The sequence below is a fragment of the Ranitomeya imitator genome, chromosome 6 (assembly GCF_032444005.1).
Source record: "Ranitomeya imitator isolate aRanImi1 chromosome 6, aRanImi1.pri, whole genome shotgun sequence".
Taxonomy (NCBI): domain Eukaryota; kingdom Metazoa; phylum Chordata; class Amphibia; order Anura; family Dendrobatidae; genus Ranitomeya; species Ranitomeya imitator.
The window spans coordinates 66,117,335-66,142,961 of NC_091287.1; the positions used below are offsets into that span (position 1 = coordinate 66,117,335).

Genomic DNA, 25,627 nt, shown 5'->3' on the forward strand with positions numbered 1-25,627 from the left:
GCACCCCACCACTCGGCTGTGTACAGCTCTGACATCCGGCACCCCACCACTAACCTGTGTGCAGCTCTGACATCCGGCACCCCACCACTAACCTGTGTACAGCTCTGACATCCGGCACCCCACCACTAACCTGTGTACAGCGCTGACATCCAGCACCCCACCACTAACCTGTGTGCAGCTCTGACATCCAGCACTCCACCACTAACCTGTGTGCAGCTCTGACATCCGGCACCCCACCACTAACCTGTGTGCAGCTCTGACATCCGGCACCCCACCACTAACCTGTGTGCAGCTCTGACATCCGGCACCCCACCACTAACCTGTGTACAGCGCTGACATCCAGCACCCCACCACTCGGCTGTGTACAGCTCTGACATCCGGCACCCCACCACTAACCTGTGTGCAGCTCTGACATCCGGCACCCCACCACTAACCTGTGTGCAGCTCTGACATCCGGCACCCCACCACTAACCTGTGTGCAGCTCTGACATCCGGCACCCCACCACTCGGCTGTGTACAGCTCTGACATCCGGCACCCCACCACTAACCTGTGTGCAGCTCTGACATCCGGCACCCCACCACTCAACTGTGTACAGCTCTGACATCCAGCACCCCACCCCTCAGCTGTGTACAGCGCTGACATCCAGCACCCCACCCCTCAGCTGTGTACAGCGCTGACATCCAGCACCCCACCCCTCAGCTGTGTACAGCGCTGACATCCAGCACCCCACCCCTCAGCTGTGTACAGCACTGACATCCGGCACCCCACCACTAACCTGTGTGCAGCGCTGACATCCGGCACCCCACCACTCGGCTGTGTACAGCTCTGACATCCAGCACCCCACCACTAACCTGTGTGCAGCTCTGACATCCGGCACCCCACCACTAACCTGTGTGCAGCTCTGACATCCGGCACCCCACCACTAACCTGTGTGCAGCTCTGACATCCAGCACCCCACCACTCGGCTGTGTACAGCTCTGACATCCGGCACCCCACCACTAACCTGTGTGCAGCTCTGACATCCGGCACCCCACCACTAACCTGTGTACAGCTCTGACATCCGGCACCCCACCACTAACCTGTGTACAGCGCTGACATCCAGCACCCCACCACTAACCTGTGTACAGCTCTGACATCCAGCACTCCACCACTAACCTGTGTGCAGCTCTGACATCCGGCACCCCACCACTAACCTGTGTGCAGCTCTGACATCCGGCACCCCACCACTAACCTGTGTACAGCGCTGACATCCAGCACCCCACCACTCGGCTGTGTACAGCTCTGACATCCGGCACCCCACCACTAACCTGTGTGCAGCTCTGACATCCGGCACCCCACCACTAACCTGTGTGCAGCTCTGACATCCGGCACCCCACCACTAACCTGTGTGCAGCTCTGACATCCGGCACCCCACCACTAACCTGTGTGCAGCTCTGACATCCGGCACCCCACCACTAACCTGTGTGCAGCTCTGACATCCGGCACCCCACCACTAACCTGTGTGCAGCTCTGACATCCGGCACCCCACCACTAACCTGTGTACAGCTCTGACATCCGGCACCCCACCACTAACCTGTGTGCAGCTCTGACATCCGGCACCCCACCACTAACCTGTGTGCAGCTCTGACATCCAGCACCCCACCACTCGGCTGTGTACAGCTCTGACATCCGGCACCCCACCACTAACCTGTGTGCAGCTCTGACATCCGGCACCCCACCACTCGGCTGTGTACAGCTCTGACATCCGGCACCCCACCACTAACCTGTGTGCAGCTCTGACATCCAGCACCCCACCACTCGGCTGTGTACAGCTCTGACATCTGGCACCCCACCACTAACCTGTGTGCAGCTCTGACATCCGGCACCCCACCACTAACCTGTGTGCAGCTCTGACATCCGGCACCCCACCACTCAGCTGTGTGCAGCTCTGACATCCAGCACCCCACCACTAACCTGTGTGCAGCTCTGACATCCGGCACCCCACCACTAACCTGTGTGCAGCTCTGACATCCGGCACCCCACCACTCAGCTGTGTGCAGCTCTGACATCCAGCACCCCACCACTAACCTGTGTACAGCTCTGACATCCAGCACCCCACCACTAACCTGTGTGCAGCTCTGACATCCGGCACCCCACCACTAACCTGTGTACAGCTCTGACATCCGGCACCCCACCACTAACCTGTGTGCAGCGCTGACATCCGGCACCCCACCACTCAGCTGTGTACAGCTCTGACATCCGGCACCCCACCACTAACCTGTGTACAGCTCTGACATCCGGCACCCCACCACTAACTAACCTGTGTGCAGCTCTGACATCCGGCACCCCACCACTAACCTGTGTGCAGCGCTGACATCCGGCACCCCACCACTAACCTGTGTGCAGCGCTGACATCCGGCACCCCACCACTAACCTGTGTGCAGCTCTGACATCCGGCACCCCACCACTAACCTGTGTGCAGCTCTGACATCCGGCACCCCACCACTCAGCTGTGTACAGCTCTGACATCCAGCACCCCACCACTAACCTGTGTACAGCTCTGACATCCGGCACCCCACCACTAACCTGTGTACAGCTCTGACATCCGGCACCCCACCACTAACCTGTGTGCAGCTCTGACATCCAGCACCCCACCACTCGGCTGTGTACAGCGCTGACATCCGGCACCCCACCACTAACCTGTGTGCAGCTCTGACATCCGGCACCCCACCACTCAGCTGTGTGCAGCTCTGACATCCGGCACCCCACCACTCAGCTGTGTGCAGCTCTTTCATCCGGCACCCCACCACTCAGCTGTGTGCAGCTCTGACATCCGGCACCCCACCACTAACCTGTGTGCAGCTCTGACATCCGGCACCCCACCACTAACCTGTGTACAGCTCTGACATCCGGCACCCCACCACTAACCTGTGTGCAGCTCTGACATCCGGCACCCCACCACTAACCTGTGTGCAGCTCTGACATCCAGCACCCCACCACTAACCTGTGTGCAGCTCTGACATCCGGCACCCCACCACTAACCTGTGTGCAGCTCTGACATCTGGCACCCCACCACTCAGCTGTGTGCAGCGCTGATATCCAGCACCCCACGACTTGGCTATGTGCAGCGCTGACATCCGGCACCCCACCACTCAGCTGTGTGTAGGATCCAAAGTTACCACTTGTACACAATGTAGTCAGAAAAGCACAGCACCATATACTGTATATGGCCGGTCTCTGGTATTGCCACTCAGCATCTATTGAAGTGAATGGGAGCTGAGCTGCTGTGCCCAGGAATAGCTACTAGACAGTGTTCAGAGCTATGCTGTCCGGCTCCATATACATCCGACCACAGTCACAGTAGCTTGGTGAGTGTCTGGGAGTCAGAGCTCTGCACTAATCTAATATTGATAAGCTATAGAGAGGTAATCAATATAAGTCATGGACATACAGAATCTATGACTAGGGGAAATCAGAATTAACAGACTTCAGGCTACTTGCCTAGTAGAAAACCGATATAACCGTTTGTAAACTGAAGCTGGCAATGATGTGAGCGCTCCCCACTGGCAGGTTTTGCTAAGGAAAATTGAATGCTGACTACACACTGGCACTTTAGTTAGTATGCGATGTTTGCCCAAGGAAAAATGGTAATAATTCTGCCACTTTTACAGAAAATGTCGTATTTCCAAATGTGTCCATTACTGCCTGCTCTAGCACGTTACTCGTTTTAGAAGGCAGAAAAGCAAAGCAGCTTTGCCATTATCATTAGAAATCAGTCCAAGTTCAACCTAGAAAGTCTCCAATGAATCGCTGAGGTCACCAAACGGCAGCAAATTATTCAGCACAAGCTGCCACATTTCACACATGATGAAGCCATTACATTATGCCAACAGGTAGGCACATTACTGCGGGCAGCAGGTATTGTTCCTTTGAAACTCAATTTTATCACATTACTGTAAATGAGCAAATTATATTTCCTAAGAAAGATGAAATGCAAAACCACAAACAGATGTAAAAAATATAACAATTATACAAAGAGGAACATAGAGCAGGCACGGTCAAATATGAGGACGTGACAGGTACTCACAGGAAACCTTGGTGGCCCCATTGGCAGACGAGGCTGGTTTGGGACAGGCAGAAGGGGAACTGTGGTGGGGAAAAAAATAATAAAAATCACCAATTTAATTTTCAGTCTAATGGTCACTGGACGCTCACATTTTCTATGACCTAATTAAATTGGCTCTGAGGCTTAAGATAGATTGACGTTAATGAAACTGACCAGATCATTTATTTCCTTCTTCACAAAAAGGTTAAAAAAAAAAAAAAAAAAGGAGGCAGCGACGGCAGGCATGGAGGAGGCAGCGACGGCAGGCACGGAGGAGGCAGCGACGGCAGGCACGGAGGAGGCAGGCACGGAGGAGGCAGCGACGGCAGGCAGGGAGGAGGCAGCGACGGCAGGCACGGAGGGGGCAGCGACGGCAGGCACGGAGGGGGCAGCGACGGCAGGCACGGAGGGGGCAGCGACGGCAGGCACGGAGGGGGCAGCGACGGCAGGCACGGAGGAGGCAGCGACGGAAGGCACGGAGGAGGCAGCGACGGCAGGCACGGAGGAGGCAGCGACGGCAGGCCCGGAGGAGGCAGCGACGGCAGGCCCGGAGCAGGCAGCGACTGCAGGCACGGAGCAGGCAGCGACTGCAGGCACGGAGCAGGCAGCGACTGCAGGCACGGAGCAGGCAGCGACTGCAGGCACGGAGCAGGCAGCGACTGCAGGCACGGAGCAGGCAGCGACCGCAGGCACGGAGCAGGCAGCGACTGCAGGCACGGAGCAGGCAGCGACCGCAGGCACGGAGGAGGCAGCGACTGCAGGCATAGAGGAAGCAGTGACCGCAGGCATGGAGGAGGCACAAAGCCCGGACTGTAGACGCCCACTAGGTCACTCTATGCCAGATAGCAATCAGAGTGGATATATTATTGAAGGATTTTCCAAAGTATGTAGGGCAGCTAAGCTCATGTTAAGTGGTGAGGAGGGCTAAATGGTGGTGGCCATGGTATATTAAAGAAAAAATAAAACAACAACCTGGTGACAGGTGCCATTTAATAAAAGAAAATAATGAAAAACTCGCTAGTCCCCATTTCATCAGAGATGCTGAGTGTCTGACTCCACCAATCTAACATTCATGATGATCCCATAGGAATAAAAAGGTGAAAGGATATCAGGCACTGAGCAAGTGGACAAAATCTACAAGTTTATTTCAAGAACATAAATGTAGACAGGATAGCTCAGTCAGCAAAACTAAATGGTTGTGACCAGAGGGTCCTAATCATGGGAGGGTCTTAAATCATGGCTACTATGATTAAGACCCTCTGGTTGAAACGCGTGGATTTTGCTGCCTGAGCTGTTCTGTCTACAGTTAGGTTCCTGAAATAAACTTGGCGATTCTTGTCCACTTATGGAGTGCTACATAGCCTTTCACCGTTAATGTCTACGAGGCTCATGGGCCCGTGCACCTGTATGAGGAAAGCACTGCAAGACTGGGGAGCTGGAATCGCTGCTCCCTACGATCTCAGAGGAATGGTTAGCAATTACAAGAACAAAAAGACTAAACTGGAAACCTCTTTGGGGGCTACTGAAATTCTTTTCTAGACAACTTAGAGTTCAGCATTAGCACCCACCTGCACCCTCTCCTGCACAGCATGCCATTTATTTTCTCCGACATGGGAGTTATAAGCTATGTATCCACTAGAGGGCGCTTACTTGTACCATCTATGTGCTGCACTGACCTCTACGATCAGTGCCAGAAAAGAGGACGGAGCTGCCGTCCAATGATCAGACTAATGGACTGCTGTAACTTGCTGACCCAAAGGAACGCAGACAAGTAAACATTGTTTTCCCAATAGTTGCGGTTTGCGCAGAACGGGGCCATGGACGCAGGTTGTGCCACCTCGCTCTAAATAGATATTGCTCTGACAACATGTAAAGTGCCCTCATAAATAGACCTTACAAATTTTCCATTAATGGGAGACATTTTAATTTTACCAAAAACTAAATTTTTGTATTTTATATGAACATAGTGACAATGCACATGCTCCAACCTATCCAGAACATAAGAGGCAATAGCATACAGCCAAAAGTAATCCGTACCTTGGACTGGGGCCACATTTCCCTTAAAATGTGGATTAATATGAATATTTTTAGGCTGTTGGGGTGGTGTTGCCAAGAGAGAATTACTTCCCATCCTGGATTTTTCCAGGGGTGACTGCAGCCGTTCGGACGATTGATTCCTAGATCGTGGCATTGGCAGAAGAGGCTGTATAGGCTGATGATGCTGGAACAGACTGCGGATCGGCTGCTGGGGGAAGCAGAACAGGAAAGTGAGCGGATGATCACAAACACATTGACAAATGGACTTTTTTTGTTTTGTTTTTTACTTTAACCAACATTTTTTTCTGCAGGACAAGTTTTAGTTTTGACCATACAAATGCCAGGGGTGGTGAAAGTGAAAAAAATGCAATTCCACCATTGTTCTTTGAGTTTTGTTTTTATGAGATTCATTATATAGTACAAATGGCCTGTTAACAATTCTTCAGAGCAAAACGAATACGCCAATACCAGACTTGTAGGTTTTTCCTTTAATTTAAATTAGCCCCTTAAAGGGAACCTGTCACCCCCTCAGGCATTTGTAACTAAAAGAGCCACCTTGTGCAGCACTAATGCTGCATTCTGACAAGGTGGCTCTTTTAGTTATGCTCCCTGCACACGCTGAAATAAAAGCTTATAAAATGCGCCCCCTCATACCGTGAAATCGTCCCGGGAGCGCATTGTCCCCCCCTAATCAGACGCAGCACAGCCCTTACTCCAGGCCTGTGCGCGCCGGGCGCCGCCTCCTCTTGCTTCATTAGCGTTCCCGGCGCCATGCGCAGTTGCGCTGCCCTTCGTACTTACAGCGCAGGCGCCAGGGACGATAATGAAGCAAGAGGAGGCGGCGCCCGGCGCACACAGGCCTGGAGTGACGGCTGTGCTGCGTCTGATTAGGAAGGAAAGACCCGCCCTGGGACGATTTCACGGTATGAGGGGGCACATTTTATAAGCGTTTATTTCACCGCCAGAGGGGTGTGACAGGTTCCCTTTAACACCCCACAACACATTTGTCTATCAAAGCAGGTGTAGGTGTCTGGAGTTGGCTCAGGAGCGGAGTTACTGGCCAAAATAAATAGCCAGTATCTGTGCCCAATATATTCACCATGGCTTTTAACCAAACACCGCTGACAGTGGCATTTAAAGGGAATCTGTCAGCAGGTTTTTGATACCTCATCTGACAGGATCCTAATGTAAGCACAGAGAAGCTGAATCCAAGGATGTATCACTTAGATTGCTGGGTACAGTGGTCCTGACAGCTTTTAGATTTAGAATGAAGCAGAGCTAAGAAAGCTAACCCCGCCCACAACAGAGCTGACTCCGCCCACACCGGGGCTCTCTGTGTGCAAAGTCTATAGACAGTGAGGTGCTTTGTTGACTAGTCCGGCAATGTTACTCTCTTAATCTATGTTCAAATGTTTTTTTTTTTTTTAAGGTTTTTTAATACAAAGTTTCAGCTGTGTTTTACAGTACCAGCACAGTCTGGGGGGGGGGGGGGGGGACAATGCTAATGGATAATATACAGCATGAGAATATAGTGTGTAGGAATAGAGGATGCCCCCAAACATTAAACAGAATTTAGGAGAAGTGGTGTGAATCGCCTCTGACGCACTCAATCTCCCAATGCTTTAACTTCCTTCATTTCATATTATGCCCCCTGATGGGTTCCGGGTTTCCAACACATGAGATGAGATCCTGATACACATAGACAATAATTGTGTTGCTATTTCTAACATCTACATGATTAAGATTTTCATTTTGATAAGCTGTTCATTGTCCTAATGATCGGAAGAGTGCAGTGTTCTAAAGACTCAAAATATTTAGTATTAAGCATTAATATGTTGTAATATGTTACTGATATATGCCATGTAATGAATGATGGAATATTTGTAATGGTATTCTGAATGGACACCTTAATATGCTGGTAACATAATCCGATGCATATCCTGTTATTGTATGCTATGCTCATTCTGAAGCATTTTTCAATAAAAAAAAAAAGTTTAGAAAAAAAAACCAAAACATCTGTGCAAGTTTGTTTTTCATATGTTGAGATAGTTTTATTACAGTTTGGGATTTTATTTTTTTTGCTTTTTGTTGTTGAAGGTAAATTAATGTTATATTTTGATAGTTCTGATTTTTACCGTCACGTCGATACCAAATATGCTTATTTCTTTATTTTTAACAGAAAGGGGTGAAACTTCAGCCAATTCATTTTTATATTTTTTTTTATAAGTAAGCTGTCATCAGGTTTTTGCTTTGTAATATGAAAGCACCAGAATGTAGAGGCAAAGACCCCGATTCCAGCGATGTGTCACTTACTAAACTGTGTTTTGATGGTTCAATACAATTCGTATTTTTATCAGCAGGCGATTGTCACAAGAAGAAAAACGGCCTTTGAGTCCAATCACTCCACCAGCACTAATTACCAGCATTCTATCACCATAGAGTGTACACAGAGATGTGTTTGGGATTTTACAGGGCTCTGCATTCTGAGCTCTGCAGCAGAGAAATCTGTGACTATCACAACTGCTGCATCCAGTAAAATAAGCTAAGTAGTACATTGCTGTAATCCGGATCTCTGTCCCTACATCATGCTGCTATCAGATAGAATAGAAGAATCCAGGATATCTATAAACAGAAAGGTAGTGAGCAAACACCTAACAAATTAATTCAAGTCTCCAGGTCTAGATGAATTACACCCCAGAGTACTGAAGGAGATAGAATTTTTTTTTTGAACCACTCTCCATAATCTTTGAAAATTCTTGGAGAACAGGAGAAGTCCCAGAAGACTGGAGAAGAGCAAATGGTGTTCCTATCTTCAAAAAGGGGACCCTGGGAACTATAGGCCGGTGAGTCTGACGTCTATACCAGGAAAGATCTTTGAACAAATTATTAAACAACATGAATGTAAGTACCTGGATAAGAATGAAGTGATTAAACAGAGTCAGCATGGGTTTGTAACTAAAGTCATGTCAGACTTACTTAATTTCCTTCTATCACAGAATCACTGACTGGGTGGATCACGGAAATGCTGTAGATACAGTATAACTTCAGCAAAGCATTTGACAAAGTATCTCACATAATCCGTATTGAAAAAATGACTAAGTATGGAATGTAAAGGCAACTGTTAGATGGATTCACAACTGGTTTAGTGATCGAACCCAAAGGGTGGTTGTAAATGGCTGCACTTCCAGTTGGAAGAATGCTTCAAGTGGGGTACCACAGGGCTCTGTCCTGGGCCCTGTATTGTTCAACATTTTTATCAATGATTTAGATGAAGGAATTGAGTGTAAACTGATTAAATTTGCTGATGACACACAGCTAGGAGGGACATCTAATACTAGAGAAGAGAGAGAGAGAGAGGACTCAAAAAGATATAAATAAACTGGAGCAGTGGGCAGCAACTAAAAGAATGGTTTTTAACAGGGAAAAATGCTAAGTACTACATCTGTGCAATAAAAATGAAAAAAGTATATACAGAATGGGAGGCATAGGGCTAAGCAACAGCACATGTGGACCCAGGAGGCCCCTTCCAACACTACCATTCTATGATTACATAGCAAAAACCTGCTGACAGATTCCTTTTAAAAAAAAAGACTGCTGCTTTTAAAGGTTTATTTAAATACAGTGAATCTCTTTACTATCGAACTACTCAGCTATTTTACATGCAACAGAATGGGTTACACAATATTTATATGGCCACTGCATGCATAAGGCTTATGGCAAGACGGCGTCCTGCAGGAGATTCATCTCCCCTTTAACAGTCCCATAATGGCCAGGATACGTGAAGAGAATTCATAAATATCAGTAAGGTTAACAGTTACCCCTTGGTTATGACGATCTCTCAGGTTTCGTCGGTCTACGTCATTTCTTTCTTCCATGCCACGGGACATGCCATGATTGCCCCCTCGTCTGCCACCTCTTCTTCCGCCGTAACGCCCTAATTTGCGCTGGCGTTCCATCTCTTCAAACTCCATGAGGGAAGCCTTGGCTTCTTCAGAGAGTTCTGTAATGTGCAAGCAACCATGGTTAGCAAGGGAGAAGCTGACAGATCACACAACCTTATTCTTATGCTTGGGATGGGATTCAAAAGGCAAAACATCCAAAACGCACTGTAGGAACACAACTAATGACTGCAAACAAAAACGTATCTTTTCACAGACTTTCACGTTAATGGCATAGTCTTAGAACAGGCCATCAATATTAGATCGGTGTGGGGCTGACTCTGCATCCCGCTATTATTTACTAGGCTGTAGCTATGCCTGGCAGAGCAGTGCAGTACCATTTACTTCAATAGGACAGAGCTGCAAAAAGCTGCAGTACCTGCCACAGCCACAATGGAACGTATGGTGCTGTGAGGTAAGCAGTGAAGGGGCACAGCATTGGCCCTCCAGTCATTGGTGGGGGAAGGGCTGGCTCAGGTTTTCGTGGGGCCCTTTAGCACATACCACAACTCATGATGCACAGATACACAAGAGAAATATAGATAGAGATATAGTATATAATGCTCCATACAGAATAATGGGCCCCATATAATGCTCCATACAGAATAATGGACCCCATATAATGCTCCATACAGAATAATGGGCCCCATATAATGCTCCATACAGAATAATGGGCCCCATATAATGCTCCATACAGAATGGGCCCCATATAATGCTCCATACAGAATAATGGGCCCCATATAATGCTCCACACAGAATAATGGGCCCCATATAATGCTCCACACAGAATAATGGGCCCCATATAATGCTTCATACAGAAAAATGGGCCCCATATATTGCTCCATACAGAATGGTCACCATATATTGCTCAACACGCGGAATGGTCCCTTTTTAATTGTTCCATACAGAACAGGTCCCATATATTGCTCCACACAGTATGGGGCCTATGAATTGCTCCATACAGTATGGGGCCCATATATTGCACCATACAGTATGGGGCCCATATATTGCGCCATACAGTATGGGGCCCATATATTGCGCCATACAGTATGGGGCCCATATATTGCGCCATACAGTATGGGGCCCATATATTGCGCCATACAGTATGGGGCCTATATATTGCGCCATATAGTATGGGCCCCATATATTAATGAAAAATTAAATACTCACCTCTCCTTGATGGCCGCAGGTCTTGACTCCTCAAGTGACGTGGCACTGAGCAAGGATGGGGCCTTAGTTAATATGGATAGGGGCTCCAGCAGACGACCGTAGTTTTGGTCCAAATGGGGTCAACACATTGGTTTGCACTCAGATCAATGATATTCAAATAATGTTTCACTGAGGCATGCACGGTTTGCCTTGGATAATGGGATGGAACTTGCCCATTCATGTCTATTGGTCCATGGAAAATATTGTACCACACTGGAATGGTTATTTTATTTTTCTTAAATGATTTACAGCCGAGAAACTCAGATCCCATTCTGATCCAACTCGAGTGATCAGCACAGTTGGACTGTATTTCTTGGATAGTGAATATACGGTCGTCTGCACATGCTCATTTGTAAAAAGAATAAGAACATGGCGAACCCCGTTACATTTACTTTAGGGTATATTCAAGTGGCAGAAATTTCCCTGTAAACATGTGCAATTCTGCAAGCAGGTGCATGGATTTCTGCAGATCCATTTGTGACAGATTTCTTTAACGATCAGCCATGTAACTTCTTAAAAAGAAAATTGTGATATTTTGCATAAACCTACTGCTAAAATAAAAAGGTATAATGGGGACACAAAGGAAGATATGTGATCCTCCAGGAGATAACATCAGAGCCATCCACCACTCAATAATGGAGGTCATCATAAATACGAGAACTTTACATTGCAGGAAAGTGTTAATTAGAAATCCCACACATAACATGAGAGATTTGAACTTCACCCCCATTACCAACCCCCTTCTATCCCTGGTGCTCCCGCCTGCACCGGACTACCATTCACAGTTAATGCCGTGAATCAGCAATTATTTTTCATCTGGCTCCAAGTGTCAAGATTAATTTCACCATCCCTAGTAATAAAATGGTTTCAAATGACATCTTTAATCAGCACATAAAAATACTTCCCTCCAATAGAGACAAGCTGTCACAAAAGGTCACCAATATGTGACAGGATGGAAATTATGTTGGTTACTTCTACTGAAATGTTAATTCATCCTTTAAGTGTTTCTTTAGATTGCGCAACATTGAAAACTTAAGACTTCTATAATCATACTGGGTCATGAGAAATACATGTAAAAATAAGAAGAAACATCAGACCTACAGATCTTTAACAACTGAACCCTTAGATAGGAACAAAAAACAAAAAAAGGAAATGCACAAGTGTATATATGCACAACGCAACATCTTTTTCAAGCAGAAACGGTCTAAAAAATGAACTTTCGCATTTCTATGCAAAAATGTCTTGCTAATCACATGTTCAGCCTTTTGAGTGTTCTTTACCTGCTTTTGGAATCGATGGCCGCCAAGAGGTTATAAAGCAGTGACCTGTTAATTCATTTGTTTTCCACTTTAAACACTCTGTACTTTCCAATACAAATCAATGAAAGAACCCCCAAAACACCCAGAAGACATGTAGGCGTCTTTTGTTGCAGTTTGCCACCATTTTCGCTTAAAAATAAATGCTAGCAGTTACTTCATTATTGAATTGAGTGAAAAAAGGAAAAAAAAAATAAAGACTAGAAAACGAGAGTAAAAAACAAAAATTATGGGAAAACCCTACAAAAAAAAAAAAAAAAAAGCTTTGTGGAGCATCATCTGCTGGAAAAACTCAGTGGGCTTGCCCCAACTTAAAAAAAGATGCCCTATGGATATAGCCTAAGAAGAAAGACTAAATTACTTACCAGTAATGGTATCTTTCCAGAACCCATGACAGCACCACCTGAGAGGGGGGATCTGCCCATCATAATATAAAGGTGCTGACATAAGTTCTGGAAAATCCCATTACTGGCGAGTTATTTAGTATTTTCCCCATCACCAGTGACAGCACCGCCTGAGAGATTTACAGAGCATTAAATCCACCTTAGGGAGGGACCACCACCTGTAGAACCCTTCTCCCAAAGTATAAATCAGTGTTGGGGGAATAAATCAAGCTTTGTGCTTATAGCATATAGGAGGAGAGGACCACGTTGCTGCCTTACATATCTGGTCGATAAACACATTTCACTCTATCTACTCAAGAGACTGCCATGGCCCGCGTCGAGTGAGCCTTCAGATTCCCTGGAGATAATCTTTATTATCATCTATAATAATCTTTATTTTTTATATAGCGCTAACATATTCCGCAGCGCTTTACAGTTTGCACACATTATCATCACTGTCTCCGTTGGGGCTCACAATCTAAATTCCCTATCAGTATGTCTTTGGAATGTGGGAGGAAATCGGAGTACCCGGAGGAAACCCACGCAAACACGGAGAGAACATACAAACTCTTTGCAGATCTTGTCCTTGGTGGGGTTTGAACCCGGGACTCCAGCGCTGCAAGGCTGCTGTGCTATCCACTGCGCCACCGTGCTGCCCGAGATGCCCCATCACTTGAGAAAGAGACTAAATTAATGGCCTACCTGAACCACCACCTAGCTAAGGTACTTCTTGAAGCTCAAATCCCTTTCCTAGAACCCTGGAAGGAGACAAATAACGGACTCTTCCTCCATGGCCCTGTGGCTCAAACATATTTTAAACAGACTTCTTCTACCTTCCAAGATGTGCAATTTTTCTTCCTTATAATTCTTGGGGTTAGTACACAAGGAAGGGAGGATGACCACCTGACTTCTATGGAACCTAGTGGCAACTTTGGAAAGGTAAGCTGGGTCTGACTTTAAGGTAACCCTGTCATACAGGATTTGTATAAAGGGAATGCCAAGAGACAAGGCTTGAATGTCACCAACTCTTCTAGCAGATGTTAGGGTGACTAGAAGGACTGTTTTCAACATAAGGTTCTTGACTGATGCAGGACATATCGGTTCAAAAGGGGAGTGCGTCAGTGCTTCTAGCACCAGGTTCAAATCCCAAGTTGGAAGTTTTGGAGTAACCACTGGTTTTGATCTGTCACATGATTTTATGAATCCCTTTATCCACATACAGTGGGGCAAAAAAGTATTTAGTCAGTCAGCAATAGTGCAAGTTCCACCACTTAAAAAGATGAGAGGCGTCTGTAATTCACATCATAGGTAGACCTCAACTATGGGAGACAAACTGAGAAAAAAAAATCCAGAAAATCACATTGTCTGTTTTTTTAACATTTTATTTGCATATTATGGTGGAAAATAAGTATTTGGTCAGAAACAAAATTTCATCTCAATACTTTGTAATATATCCTTTGTTGGCAATGACAGAGGTCAAACGTTTTCTATAAGTCTTCACAAGGTTGCCACACACTGTTGTTGGTATGTTGGCCCATTCCTCCATGCAGATCTCCTCTAGAGCAGTGATGTTTTTGGCTTTTCGCTTGGCAACACGGACTTTCAACTCCCTCCAAAGGTTTTCTATAGGGCTAAGATCTGGAGACTGGCTAGGCCACTCCAGGACCTTGAAACGCTTCTTACGAAGCCACTCCTTCGTTGCCCTGGCGGTGTGCTTTGGATCATTGTCATGTTGAAAGACCCAGCCACGTTTCATCTTCAATGCCCTTGCTGATGGAAGGAGGTTTGCACTCAAAATCTCACGATACATGGCCCCATTCATTCTTTCATGTACCCGGATCAGTCGTCCTGGCCCCTTTGCAGAGAAACAGCCCCAAAGCATGATGTTTCCACCACCATGCTTTACAGTAGGTATGGTGTTTGATGGATGCAACTCAGTATTCTTTTTCCTCCAAACACGACAAGTTGTGTTTCTACCAAACAGTTCCAGTTTGGTTTCATCAGACCATAGGACATTCTCCCAAAACTCCTCTGGATCATCCAAATGCTCTCTAGCAAACTTCAGATGGGCCTGGACATGTACTGGCTTAAGCAGTGGGACACGTCTGGCACTGCAGGATCTGAGTCCATGGTGGCGTAGTGTGTTACTTATGGTAGGCCTTGTTACATTGGTCCCAGCTCTCTGCAGTTCATTCACTAGGTCCCCCCGCGTGGTTCTGGGATTTTTGCTCACCGTTCTTGTGATCATTCTGACCCCACGGGGTGGGATTTTGCGTGGAGCCCCAGATCGAGGGAGATTATCAGTGGTCTTGTATGTCTTCCATTTTCTAATTATTGCTCCCACTGTTGATTTCTTCACTCCAAGCTGGTTGGCTATTGCAGATTCAGTCTTCCCAGCCTGGTGCAGGGCTACAATTTTGTTTCTGGTGTCCTTTGACAGCTCTTTGGTCTTCACTATAGTGGAGTTTGGAGTCAGACTGTTTGAGGGTGTGCACAGGTGTCTTTTTATACTGATAACAAGTTTAAACAGGTGCCATTACTACAGGTAATGAGTGGAGGAAAGAGGAGACTCTTAAAGAAGAAGTTACAGGTCTGTGAGAGCCAGAAATCTTGATTGTTTGTTTCCGACCAAATACTTATTTTCCACCATAATATGCAAATAAAATGTTAAAAAAAACAGACAATGTGATTTTCTGGATTTTTTTTTCTCAGTTTGTCTCCCATAGTTGAGGTCTACTTATGATGTAAATTACAGACGCCTCTCATCTTTTTAAGTGGTGGAACTTGCACTATTGCTGACTGACTAAATACTTTTTTGCCCCACTGTATTACTTGCTAGGTCATAATTATGTAGAGCCCCCAAGGCAGATATCTGTACTTTGAGGCTCCTAATAGAGAACCCCCTATTTAGTCCTTTCTAGGGAAATTCTATGATGGGTTCAATTAGAAATACAGACTTGTAGTTTTACACCTGAGCTGCTAAGGAACTTTTTCCATGTTCTACCGTAGATGTTAGTTGTTAATGGTTTTCTACTTTTTAGAAATGTGAAAATCCTATCATCTGAGAACCCTTACTACGCTAATCGTGACCTCTCAAATTCCAAGCCATCAAGTGACACCCAGTTACCTGGGGGTGACAAACTGGACCTTGAACAAGAAGATCCAGGATCTATGGCAGTAACTAAGGATTGGAGACCTACAACAACCTCATCCATGAGAACCACGGTATTTTGCGCCAGAACGTTGCTATTATAATTACTCTTGCTTGAAATTGTCTAGTGGGGGAAAAACTTAATCTAGTCTGAAGTGCCATTTGATTCGAAAGGCGTCTACCATATAAGGATGTTTTCTGAGATTTAGTGAGTAAAATTCTTTACTTTTCTGTTGCATTAGCTGGTCTGAGAGACCCCCATAATCCTACAATTTGCTGAAAAATAGCTGAATTCAGGCTATACTCTCCATGCCTCAACCGACTGCGGCTCAATAAATCTGTTTACCTATCATATGTAACGCTGTCAATGAAGAGATGTTTTTTCTGAAAGGTCTTCTTTGTTATTTTCATCAGCAAATTGGATCGTACTCCTCCTTGATGGTTGATGTATGCCACTGTTATTCTGTTGTCTGATAGAATACGAACATGCCTGCCTTGTACCGATGAGAGTACGTTCTCCACAGCATATATTTCACTGCCTTTAGCTCTTTTAGATTTGAGGACCCTATCTTTTCCTCTCTTGTCCATCGACCTTGGACCATCCCATCGTCTGAATACACTCCCCAAACTTTTGGACTTGCATTATAATACTCTGAACTGGATTTTCTCAAGGAACTCCTTTTGATATATTTTCTGAATTTAACCACCAACAGAAAGACATGACCAAGGAAAGGGTTACTCTTCCTTACCCTTCCTCCTAGATGTTATTGCAGCGCCTTTTTGATTACTAAAACTTCCGACTGAAGTTTTTTGATGCGCAACTGAGGCCACAGGACTGCTGGAAAACAAGGGGACAGACACCATAAATGACATGGCCTTCCTCAGGGTCATAGTGGCATTCTTTATCGCTTTTAGCCAGGGGTGTGGAACCGGGGCCGTGGAGTCGGTGTAAAATGTCCCAACTCAAAGTCCAAAAATATATAATAAATTGGTACAGTAGTTCAATACAGTATGTAATGTAAATTTTTTCCTAAGAATTTTGGAAAGTTATGAAATGTCCTATAAATGTCTGTTCTATTTCTGATTTAAGGATCTCTGCTTTTAGAGGAGATTAATCTGTACTGCACTTTATGTACATGCTCAGTAGTGAAGCAGTGCTGTGGAGTCAGATGTCAGGGACATTGAGGAGTCGGAGGTTTGGCTTACCGACTCCAAAGCCCTGCTTTTAGCACATGATCTGACACCTGTCCTATCTCTTCCTTTGGGAATTGACAATTTTCATTTATCAAATCTAACAGCAGGACTAAAAAGATGTTGACTCTAAAGGGAATCAATCTCTACTCCAAGTTCCGAAGGCAACCAAGATTCGTCAAGGTTGTTCTAACACATTCTAATCGTCCATCATGCCTTTAATCAAGCAATCATCTATGAATGTTCTGTTCCCATAAATGAACTGTCACTTCTGTTATCACTTTCGTAAAAATTTGTGGGGTCATTGATAAAACCGAAGGGAAGTGAACTGGAAATGCCCGATTAAGGCTACAGCCACTCTTCAGAATTTCTGATCGTCTATGTGGATTGGAACGTGATAAAATGCATCCTAAAGGTCTAGAACAAACGTGTGAGCACATTAACAGTAGCTATATGATGGAAAAGATTCCATTTTTAAAGACTAAGTTTTTAGGATCTTTTTAGCTTTTTCAGGTTGAGGATAGTAGTGAAAGCCATCTGTTTTGTTTTTTTTAGTCAAAAAAGAAGATACTAGAACCCCCTTCTCCTTTCTTCTCTACTGGATCTCAATGAGGATTGATTTTTTTTTTCCTTTAACCAGTTCCTGGACCTTCATTTCTAGAGCTAACTGTCCTCACAACCACCCCACCCCCTCCCCAAGACCCTTAAAGGGGCGTTACTACAAAGATCTGTAGGCGAACAACCAAGAACTCCTTTCTCAGGCCCAACTATCAATTTTAGAATCCATCTGCCAGACATTCTGGCCCAGGCAGGAAGGAAGAGGGAAAGCCTTCCCCCTACCTAAGGAATGGCATCACCAGGAAAACTTTATTTGCCGAGGAAGGACCCCCGGGCATGAACCCTCTGTTTCTTCGACTGTCATCCTTTTCTCCTCATCTTCTCCTTCGAAAGAACCTCCTGTATGAAGGGACGGATCAATTAGGGAGACTTTTTCATAATCACCGGCTTTGTCTAGAATGTCATCAAATGTGGGTCCAGATACTCTCCTTAACATGGAATGGAACTTAATCTGGATTTTGATTGCACATCACCAGGACAGGTTATAATCCACAGGGTTCTTCGAGCTGCAGTCGAGAGAACTGCCGATCTAGCCGCCAATCTCGCATAAATCAGCCAGGAATGCCGCTGCTCCCTGCATAAACGGAATATCGGGCAAGATGTCTTCCTTTGCGGTCATATTCCTTAACTGACTTTGCAATTGCTCAAGCCAGACCATCATGGACCTGGCTGTAGATTTCTCCGCTACGGTTGGTTTTAGCCCTCCAGCTGATGTTTCTCAGGTATTTTTTAAGGTAGACATTTGCATTTTTATCTAAGGGATCTTCATGTAATCCCATATCTTGAAATGGCAAGAAGGATTTTTTTATGACAGCCACCGCTACATCTACTTTTGGAGCTTTATCTCATAGGGCAGTTGCTCCTAGGGATATTTCCTCTTTAATGATGAGTGCAGCAAACACTTCCTCTCAGGTCTCTTCCATTATTTCCTAATAAGGGCCAGTACTTTTTCATTCACCGGAAAGGTTTTTTGTTCTTTTTTCTGCTCCAACCCTCCAAACATGATATCTTGTACTGATCAATGTGCTTTCGCCCATTTAATGCCCAGGGTGGCTCTATCTACCCTGATTTATTGATCCACATCTTCTACAGGGAAGCAAAGGTGACCTCCTTCACCCCTATCTGAGGAAGAGGAATCCGAGGATATACATTCGCCTTCTGATCTGTCTGATCTTTCAGAATCAGATGACAATATGGTTAGCTTCTTCCCCTTTTCACGTTTGTCACTTTATTGGAGGGCTAAGCACTTAATAGAATTTTCCACTTCTGATCGAATAGCTGCTCTAAACTCCATAGCAAACTTAGGAGTTTCTCCACATACGGTTTTGCCTATTCATGCTTGGCAGAGTATTTCTGCCATGATCTGGGAAATTCCTTTTAGCACTGTGCACACTCTTTATGCTTGTATTTAGCTATGCGTTTCTTAGGCATCCCTTAACAAATAAGCAACGAGACAAGCAGATACCAAAGTGAACTTTCACAAAGATCACTCACCACAAAGCTGATTGTGAAGGTACCGGATTTAGAGGTAGAATAGGATCATTTGAGTGATCTCCTCCGTAGGCTGTGCTGCACCTCTGCAACTGGACATACTGAACTCTGGAACTGTCTGTATGAACCCCACCGTTGCGTCGACCTGTAGTTGCTCCAGAACTGGTGAAGGCAGCCAGAATCACCACTCTTCCCGCAGGCTTAAACAGCATTTAAATGAGGGTCAAGCACAGACAGCACCTCCACCCAATGGCCGCCTCCTCCGGACCTCTCCCGGAAGTGCTTAAACCCTTCCGGGTCAAATCCCACTGGCAGGCTCACACTATGAAACGTCAAATCCCCCAATGGACCCATGCGACACTTCCAGTTCCCACACACTGGCACAGCAGACGTTACGCCCTCCTAGGTGACCAGGCAGGACCTGGGTATGAGACTTCTTTTCTTTGTTCCGCACGGCACGCATTGTGCATAGGTTCTCTGTTAAGGAAAAGGAAACCAACTGATGTGGAGGAAAGGTTCCTCCATTTTATTCTGTAGGTTTCCTGCCCTGGATGGAAGGATCCCCGCTCTCAGCTAGTGCCATCATGGGTAATAGGAGACAAAAAACATAAAAAAAAAACAACTGAACCCTGGTCCACTGGCTACACCATTCCTCCGTGGCAGCCAGATCAGAGAACTGAACTTCCTACTACCTGCCAGCACCTACAGGGCCTCTTATTAATAATAGGGCCTGCGACATCACAATGTAGCCTCCTAATAAGAAGGACCAAGGACACTTGACCAGTGTCCTGCTAATCAAATTGCTCAACACTAATCCACATGTGTCAGTCATAAGGTCATGCAAAGATTCAGTGTGAGGATTCTTCCATCTGAATACAAATACCCTAGCAAATGACACAGTATGATCTGATAAAACAGTAAACACTTGGACCTGGCCCTATTACACATGCACAGATAGCTGGAACAATGAAGCAGGTGCTTCTTTGGTCACACTTCTTAAATGTCAACTTCAGCATAGGAACACAAAAACACATTACTGTAACAGTAAGCTTAAAAGAACACTAAAATGGGGTATTTGGGAAAAGTTACCTAAAGTCTCTGGAATGTTTCGCCTTTGTCTGCTGGTGTCAGAAAGACGAATTATCGTTCCTTCTTTACGTTCAGATTTGAAGCGTATGCGACCGCTCTCTTCTTCATCCTCATCTTCATCATCCTCATCAAGTACTTTAGTATGGGAGGGTAGCTCTTGGGATTCAGTGAGCATCTAACAAAAAGAAATCAAAAATCAATGACCAAGTTTACCGTCATACAGTGCTATGTGGGCAAACTACAAGAAAAACCCAGCCAAGCAACATAACCCGTCAGATACCTCTTCAGATTCATTCAGCAGCTCTTGTGTTTCCTGCTCCTGTACAGCTTCCACTGTATCGTCCACATATTGCTGCTGCTCTTCTTCACTCACTTTCTGCCTCTTGTACGATTGTGAGTATTCTTCATCCTTAAAAAGACAAAAAAAAGTACAACATTAAAAAGACATCGCACAGCATGCATTGGCTTCTACTCATTGTGAAGTACAGTCATGGCCAAAAGTGTTGGCACACTTGAAATTGTTCCAGAAAATTATTGCAATATCACACATTTTGTTATAAACGTTTACTTCCTGTGTGTGCTGGAACAAAACAAAAACCTGGAGAGAAAAAAAAGTCAATTTGGACATAATTTCACACAAAACTCCAAAAATGAGAAGGACAAAATTGTTGGCACCCTCAACTTAATATTTGGTTGCACACCCTTTGAAATAAATAACTGCAATCAATCACTTCCTATAACCATCAACAAGCTTCTTACATCTCCCATCAGCAATTTTAAGATCTCTGCACAGATTTCAATGGGATTTAAATCCGGACTCATTGCTGTCATTTCGGAACTCTCCAGCACTTTGCTTCCATCCATTTCTGGGTGCTTCTTGCTTGTGGAAGACTCACTTTGCACACAAAACTAGCTTTCTGACACTGGGTGCTATATCAAGACCCAAGATCCTTTGTCAATCTTCAGATATCATGGTGCCTTGCCCACAGTCAAAGCACCCAGTGCCAGAGAAAACTAAATAACCCTAAAACATCTTTGAACCACCACCATATTTGACTGTAGGTACTGTGTTCTTTTCTTTGAAGGCCTCATTCCGTATTCAGTAAACAGTAGATGTGCTTTCTCAAAAAGCTCTATCTTGGTCTCATCTGTCTACAAGATGCTTTCCCAGAAGGATTTTGGCTTACGTACATTTTAATAAGCTCCAGTCTAGCTTCTTTAGGTCTCTGTGTCAGCAGTGGGGTACTCCTGAGTCTGCTACCACAGCGTTTAATTTGATTCAAATGTCTACGGATAGTTCACGCTGACACTGATGCACCCAGAGTCTGCAGGAGAGCTAGAATTTCTTTGGAACTTGACTGGGGCTGCTTATCCACCATTCGTACTTTTCTGCGCTGCAACCTTTCAATTTTTTTTTGCCGTCCACATCAGGGAGATTAGCTACAGTGCCATGGGTTGTAAACTTTTTGATTATGTTGCTCATCATGGACAAATGAACATCAAGATATCTGGAGATTGACTTATAATAGGGCTGTGGAGTCTGTAAGCCAAACCTCTGACTCCTCAATTTCCCTGACTTCTGACTCCATGACACTGATCCCTACTGAGCATGTACATAAGGCACAGCACAGATTCATCTCAACTAAAAACCTACATCCTTATATCAGGAATAGAACAGACATTTATAGGCTATTTCAGAAATTCCCAAATACTTTGGAAAAAATATTCAGCACATACTGCATCCAACTACTGTACAAAGACAGTCAACTTCTCCCTTTTCTGTCTGGTTTCAGGTGTGATTGTCATATTGCCCACATGGGTTACTTGCCACAGGTAAGTCTGAATGAGCATCACATGCATGAAACAAAAGTTGTTCACTCACAATTTTGGAAAGGTGCCAAAAATTTTGTCTCAACTATTTTTGGAGTTTAGTGTGAAATTATGCTCAAAAACGTGGCGTGTTTTTTTTTCTTTTTGTAAAGGGAACCTGTCTGGACAGGTTTTTTTTAACCAATCTTTTTCATTGGTTGTATAGAAACCTAGAAATTATCTGATAAATAGACCGGTAACTAAAACCGATCCCGGTAGAGGGGAACCAAGATAGGGTGTCCCTCAATGTAATCAACAGGAAACAGATTTAACGTGACATAAAACTGTCTTCTACTGCCACATAAAAGTGCTGTCTTATTCCTTACCTGCTGGTCCCCATCCATGGGCAGCCGAGAGCCATCAGGTAGGCAATGACCAGTGGCCTTCGCTTCCATAGGACGTACGACCATGGCAGCCATGAGATTTTCTCATTTTTCCTGGCACGTTCAGTTCTGTGCAGGATCCGATGAGACTGCTGAATGCACAGATACTGGAGGCTTGTGTGCCTGCACCCGTGAAAGCTGAAGACATGTTTGGCTAGAATTCAGCAGCTGACCAGCAGGGGTACTCAGGGCAAACGGGCAATGGGGTAAATCATAGGACTTCCAATAATGGTTTCCTTAGGGATAGCTGACATCCATTTTTTCATTACTCTTCAAATGAACAGCGGTCATAGCGAATACATACAGCTTATGGCATGATAGAAAATGTTACTATGACCCCCCATACACAATAAATATGTAAATGTGTGCAGATGAATGGCTGTTTATCATCATGGTAAAAAAGCATCTCAGACCACATCGGAACTGTTGTACTTTTTTTTTAGCAGATGATAAAACCATTGCCTACGATTAGGTGAAAAAAATCTAACATGCCCAATCGAATTCTAAGTAACGCTAGTTGGTAGGCCATTAATTGAACATGTTTTCGTTATGTTCAGACTGCCGATGATAGTTTGTCACATCTGGCTGACTTTTCTCTGATATGAATTGAGGCTTCAGGCTATTCCCATCATGTACATTGGCCAATGGCTGATCCAATAATGGAAACCATGATTGTCCGTGCTCGGCTATCGGCACACTGGAGGCTGGAAGGCAGTTGCTGCTTTAGGTAATGTTCACACGTTGTGTTTTTGATGCATTTTTTATGCAAATTTAAAAGTGAGAGGGAGCCGAGCTGCAATACCCGAGAATGGACACTACAAAGTGTATGGCGCTGTGGTGTCCTGGCTGCATACCCCGATAACTTCTGGCTGCCGTGGGACCTACAAACAACTAATCGGTGACTGACCGTCTCCCACCAATTGGAGGTTTTATCACTTATCCTAAGGATATGTCATCAATAACCAAGTTGAAGATAATCCCTTTAAAAATGTTCCTTTCGTTGTAGATTGACCCTCTTGCTTTGGCCTAAACTCCTCTGAAGAGTTATTTTAGAAGAAGGTCTTCTTTCCTTAAAAGTTTGAGCTCCATACTTTCCCTTCATCCTCATAAAATTATATAATTCAACAACTATCCGGTGTTATTCTACATCACAAGAATTTTACTGTTCCTTCCGCCACAGCGAACACGGAAAGCCCAATAACAATAGCAAAGGACAAACTTACTACTGTGGGCTTGTAAGATTCACATATACATACCGTATATACTCGAGTATAAGCCGAGATTTTCAGCCCATTTTTTTAGGCTGAAAGCGCCCCTCTCGGCTTACACTCGAGTCATTGTCCCAGGAGGGTCGGCGGGGGAGGGGGAGCGGCGTCTGTGACATACTCACCTGCTCCTGGCGCGGTCCCTGCATCTCCGATGGTCTCGGGGCGCTGACAGCTTCTTGCGGCGTTGAGCGGTCACGTGGTACCTCTCATTACAGTAATGAATATGGACGCGACTCCACTCCCATAGGGGTGGAGCCGCATATTCATTACTGTAATGAGCGGTACCAGTGACCGCTCAACGCTGGAAGAAGCTGCCGGCGCCCGGAGAAGACCATCAGAGAAGCTGCCAGGGACCGCGCCGGGAGCAGGAGAGTATAATGGGGAGGGTGAGCAGCATTGCACGATATTCACCTGTCCCCGTTCCACCGCCAGGCGCCGCTGTGTCTTCCACATCCTCTGCTGTGACGCTCAGGTCAGAGGGCGCGATGACGTGGGTAGTGCGCACCCTCTGCCTGAACGTCAGTGCAGAGGACGCGGAAGACGGAGCGGTGCCTGCCCGGCGGCGGAACGAGGACAGGTGAATATCGCAAGAGCCGGGGGCCTGAGCGACAAGAGGTGAGCATGTCATTTTTTTCTTTTAATCGCAGCAACAGCATATGGGGCAAATATCTCTATGGAGCATCTTATGGGGCCCTTATTAACCTTTATGCAGCACTGTATGGGGCAAATGTGTCTATGGAGCATCTCATGGGGCCATTATTAACCTTTGTGCAGCATTATATGGGGCATATTTTAACATGGAGCATCTTATGGAGCCCATCAAACTTTATGGAGCATTATATGGGGCTCCTGATTCAATATGGATATTCAAAAACACTTAACCTACTGATATCTCAATTAATTTTACTTTTATTGGTATCTATTTTTTTTTATTTTTTTTTTAAATTTACAGGTAGCTGCTGCATTTCCCACCCTAGGCTTATATTCGAGTCATTAAGTTTTCCCAGTTTTTTTGTGGCAAAGTTAGGGGTCTCAGCTTATTCTCGGGTCGGCTTATACTCGAGTATATACGGTATAGTGTCTTCCCTATTTCCTTATATATGGAAATGAGGATTTTGTGCCATGATCTGTAGTTTTATGATTAACAGGCATAACAAAAAAAAGCCATTGCCTGAAAAGAGTCATCCATACATCACTGAAGATTAACTCTTATTGTGAGCGGCCAAAGCACAAAGAAAGCATCTTCTTATAAATCTATTATCTCTGCGGGTAAACATGGATCTCCCATCTCTTCATTCAGCCTTGGACAGCTATTAGTTACAAAAATGACCGGCGAAAGCAATCAATCATCCCCTCAGAGTAAGCACCTTAAAGATGTCTTTAGGAAGTCAATAATCTTTTAGCTTTAGATGACTTTATCAGATCTTGCTCAAAAGCCTGGATAATAGCTTTTGCATTAAACAGTACGAACAATCGCGAGTGGACCACAGAACACAAAGCTGTTTTCATCCATGAGGATACGATCCTCAAGGTCATGATTCTCTCCTGCCATCCGGAATAACAAAGGACCGATACCTGACGACAAACAAGCTGTCAACA

The 25,627-nt window shown here is 45.2% G+C and overlaps 1 protein-coding gene across 3 annotated transcripts in view; it reads right to left on the reverse strand.

The window, feature by feature from the left end:
* The window catches only part of RBM33 (RNA binding motif protein 33), a 145,743-nt gene that overhangs the window by 76,878 nt on the left and 43,238 nt on the right, over positions 1-25,627 (reverse strand). For 2 of the 3 annotated variants that reach the window (XM_069729730.1, XM_069729732.1), the window contains exons 6-10: positions 20,789-20,917; positions 20,509-20,683; positions 9,941-10,122; positions 6,123-6,330; positions 4,068-4,126 (exon numbers count right to left, since the gene is read on the reverse strand). In XM_069729730.1, the coding sequence (XP_069585831.1) occupies positions 4,068-4,126; positions 6,123-6,330; positions 9,941-10,122; positions 20,509-20,683; positions 20,789-20,917 (753 nt within the window). The remainder of the gene's footprint in view (positions 1-4,067; positions 4,127-6,122; positions 6,331-9,940; positions 10,123-20,508; positions 20,684-20,788; positions 20,918-25,627) is intronic. The other variant, XM_069729731.1, reaches the window with a different exon arrangement.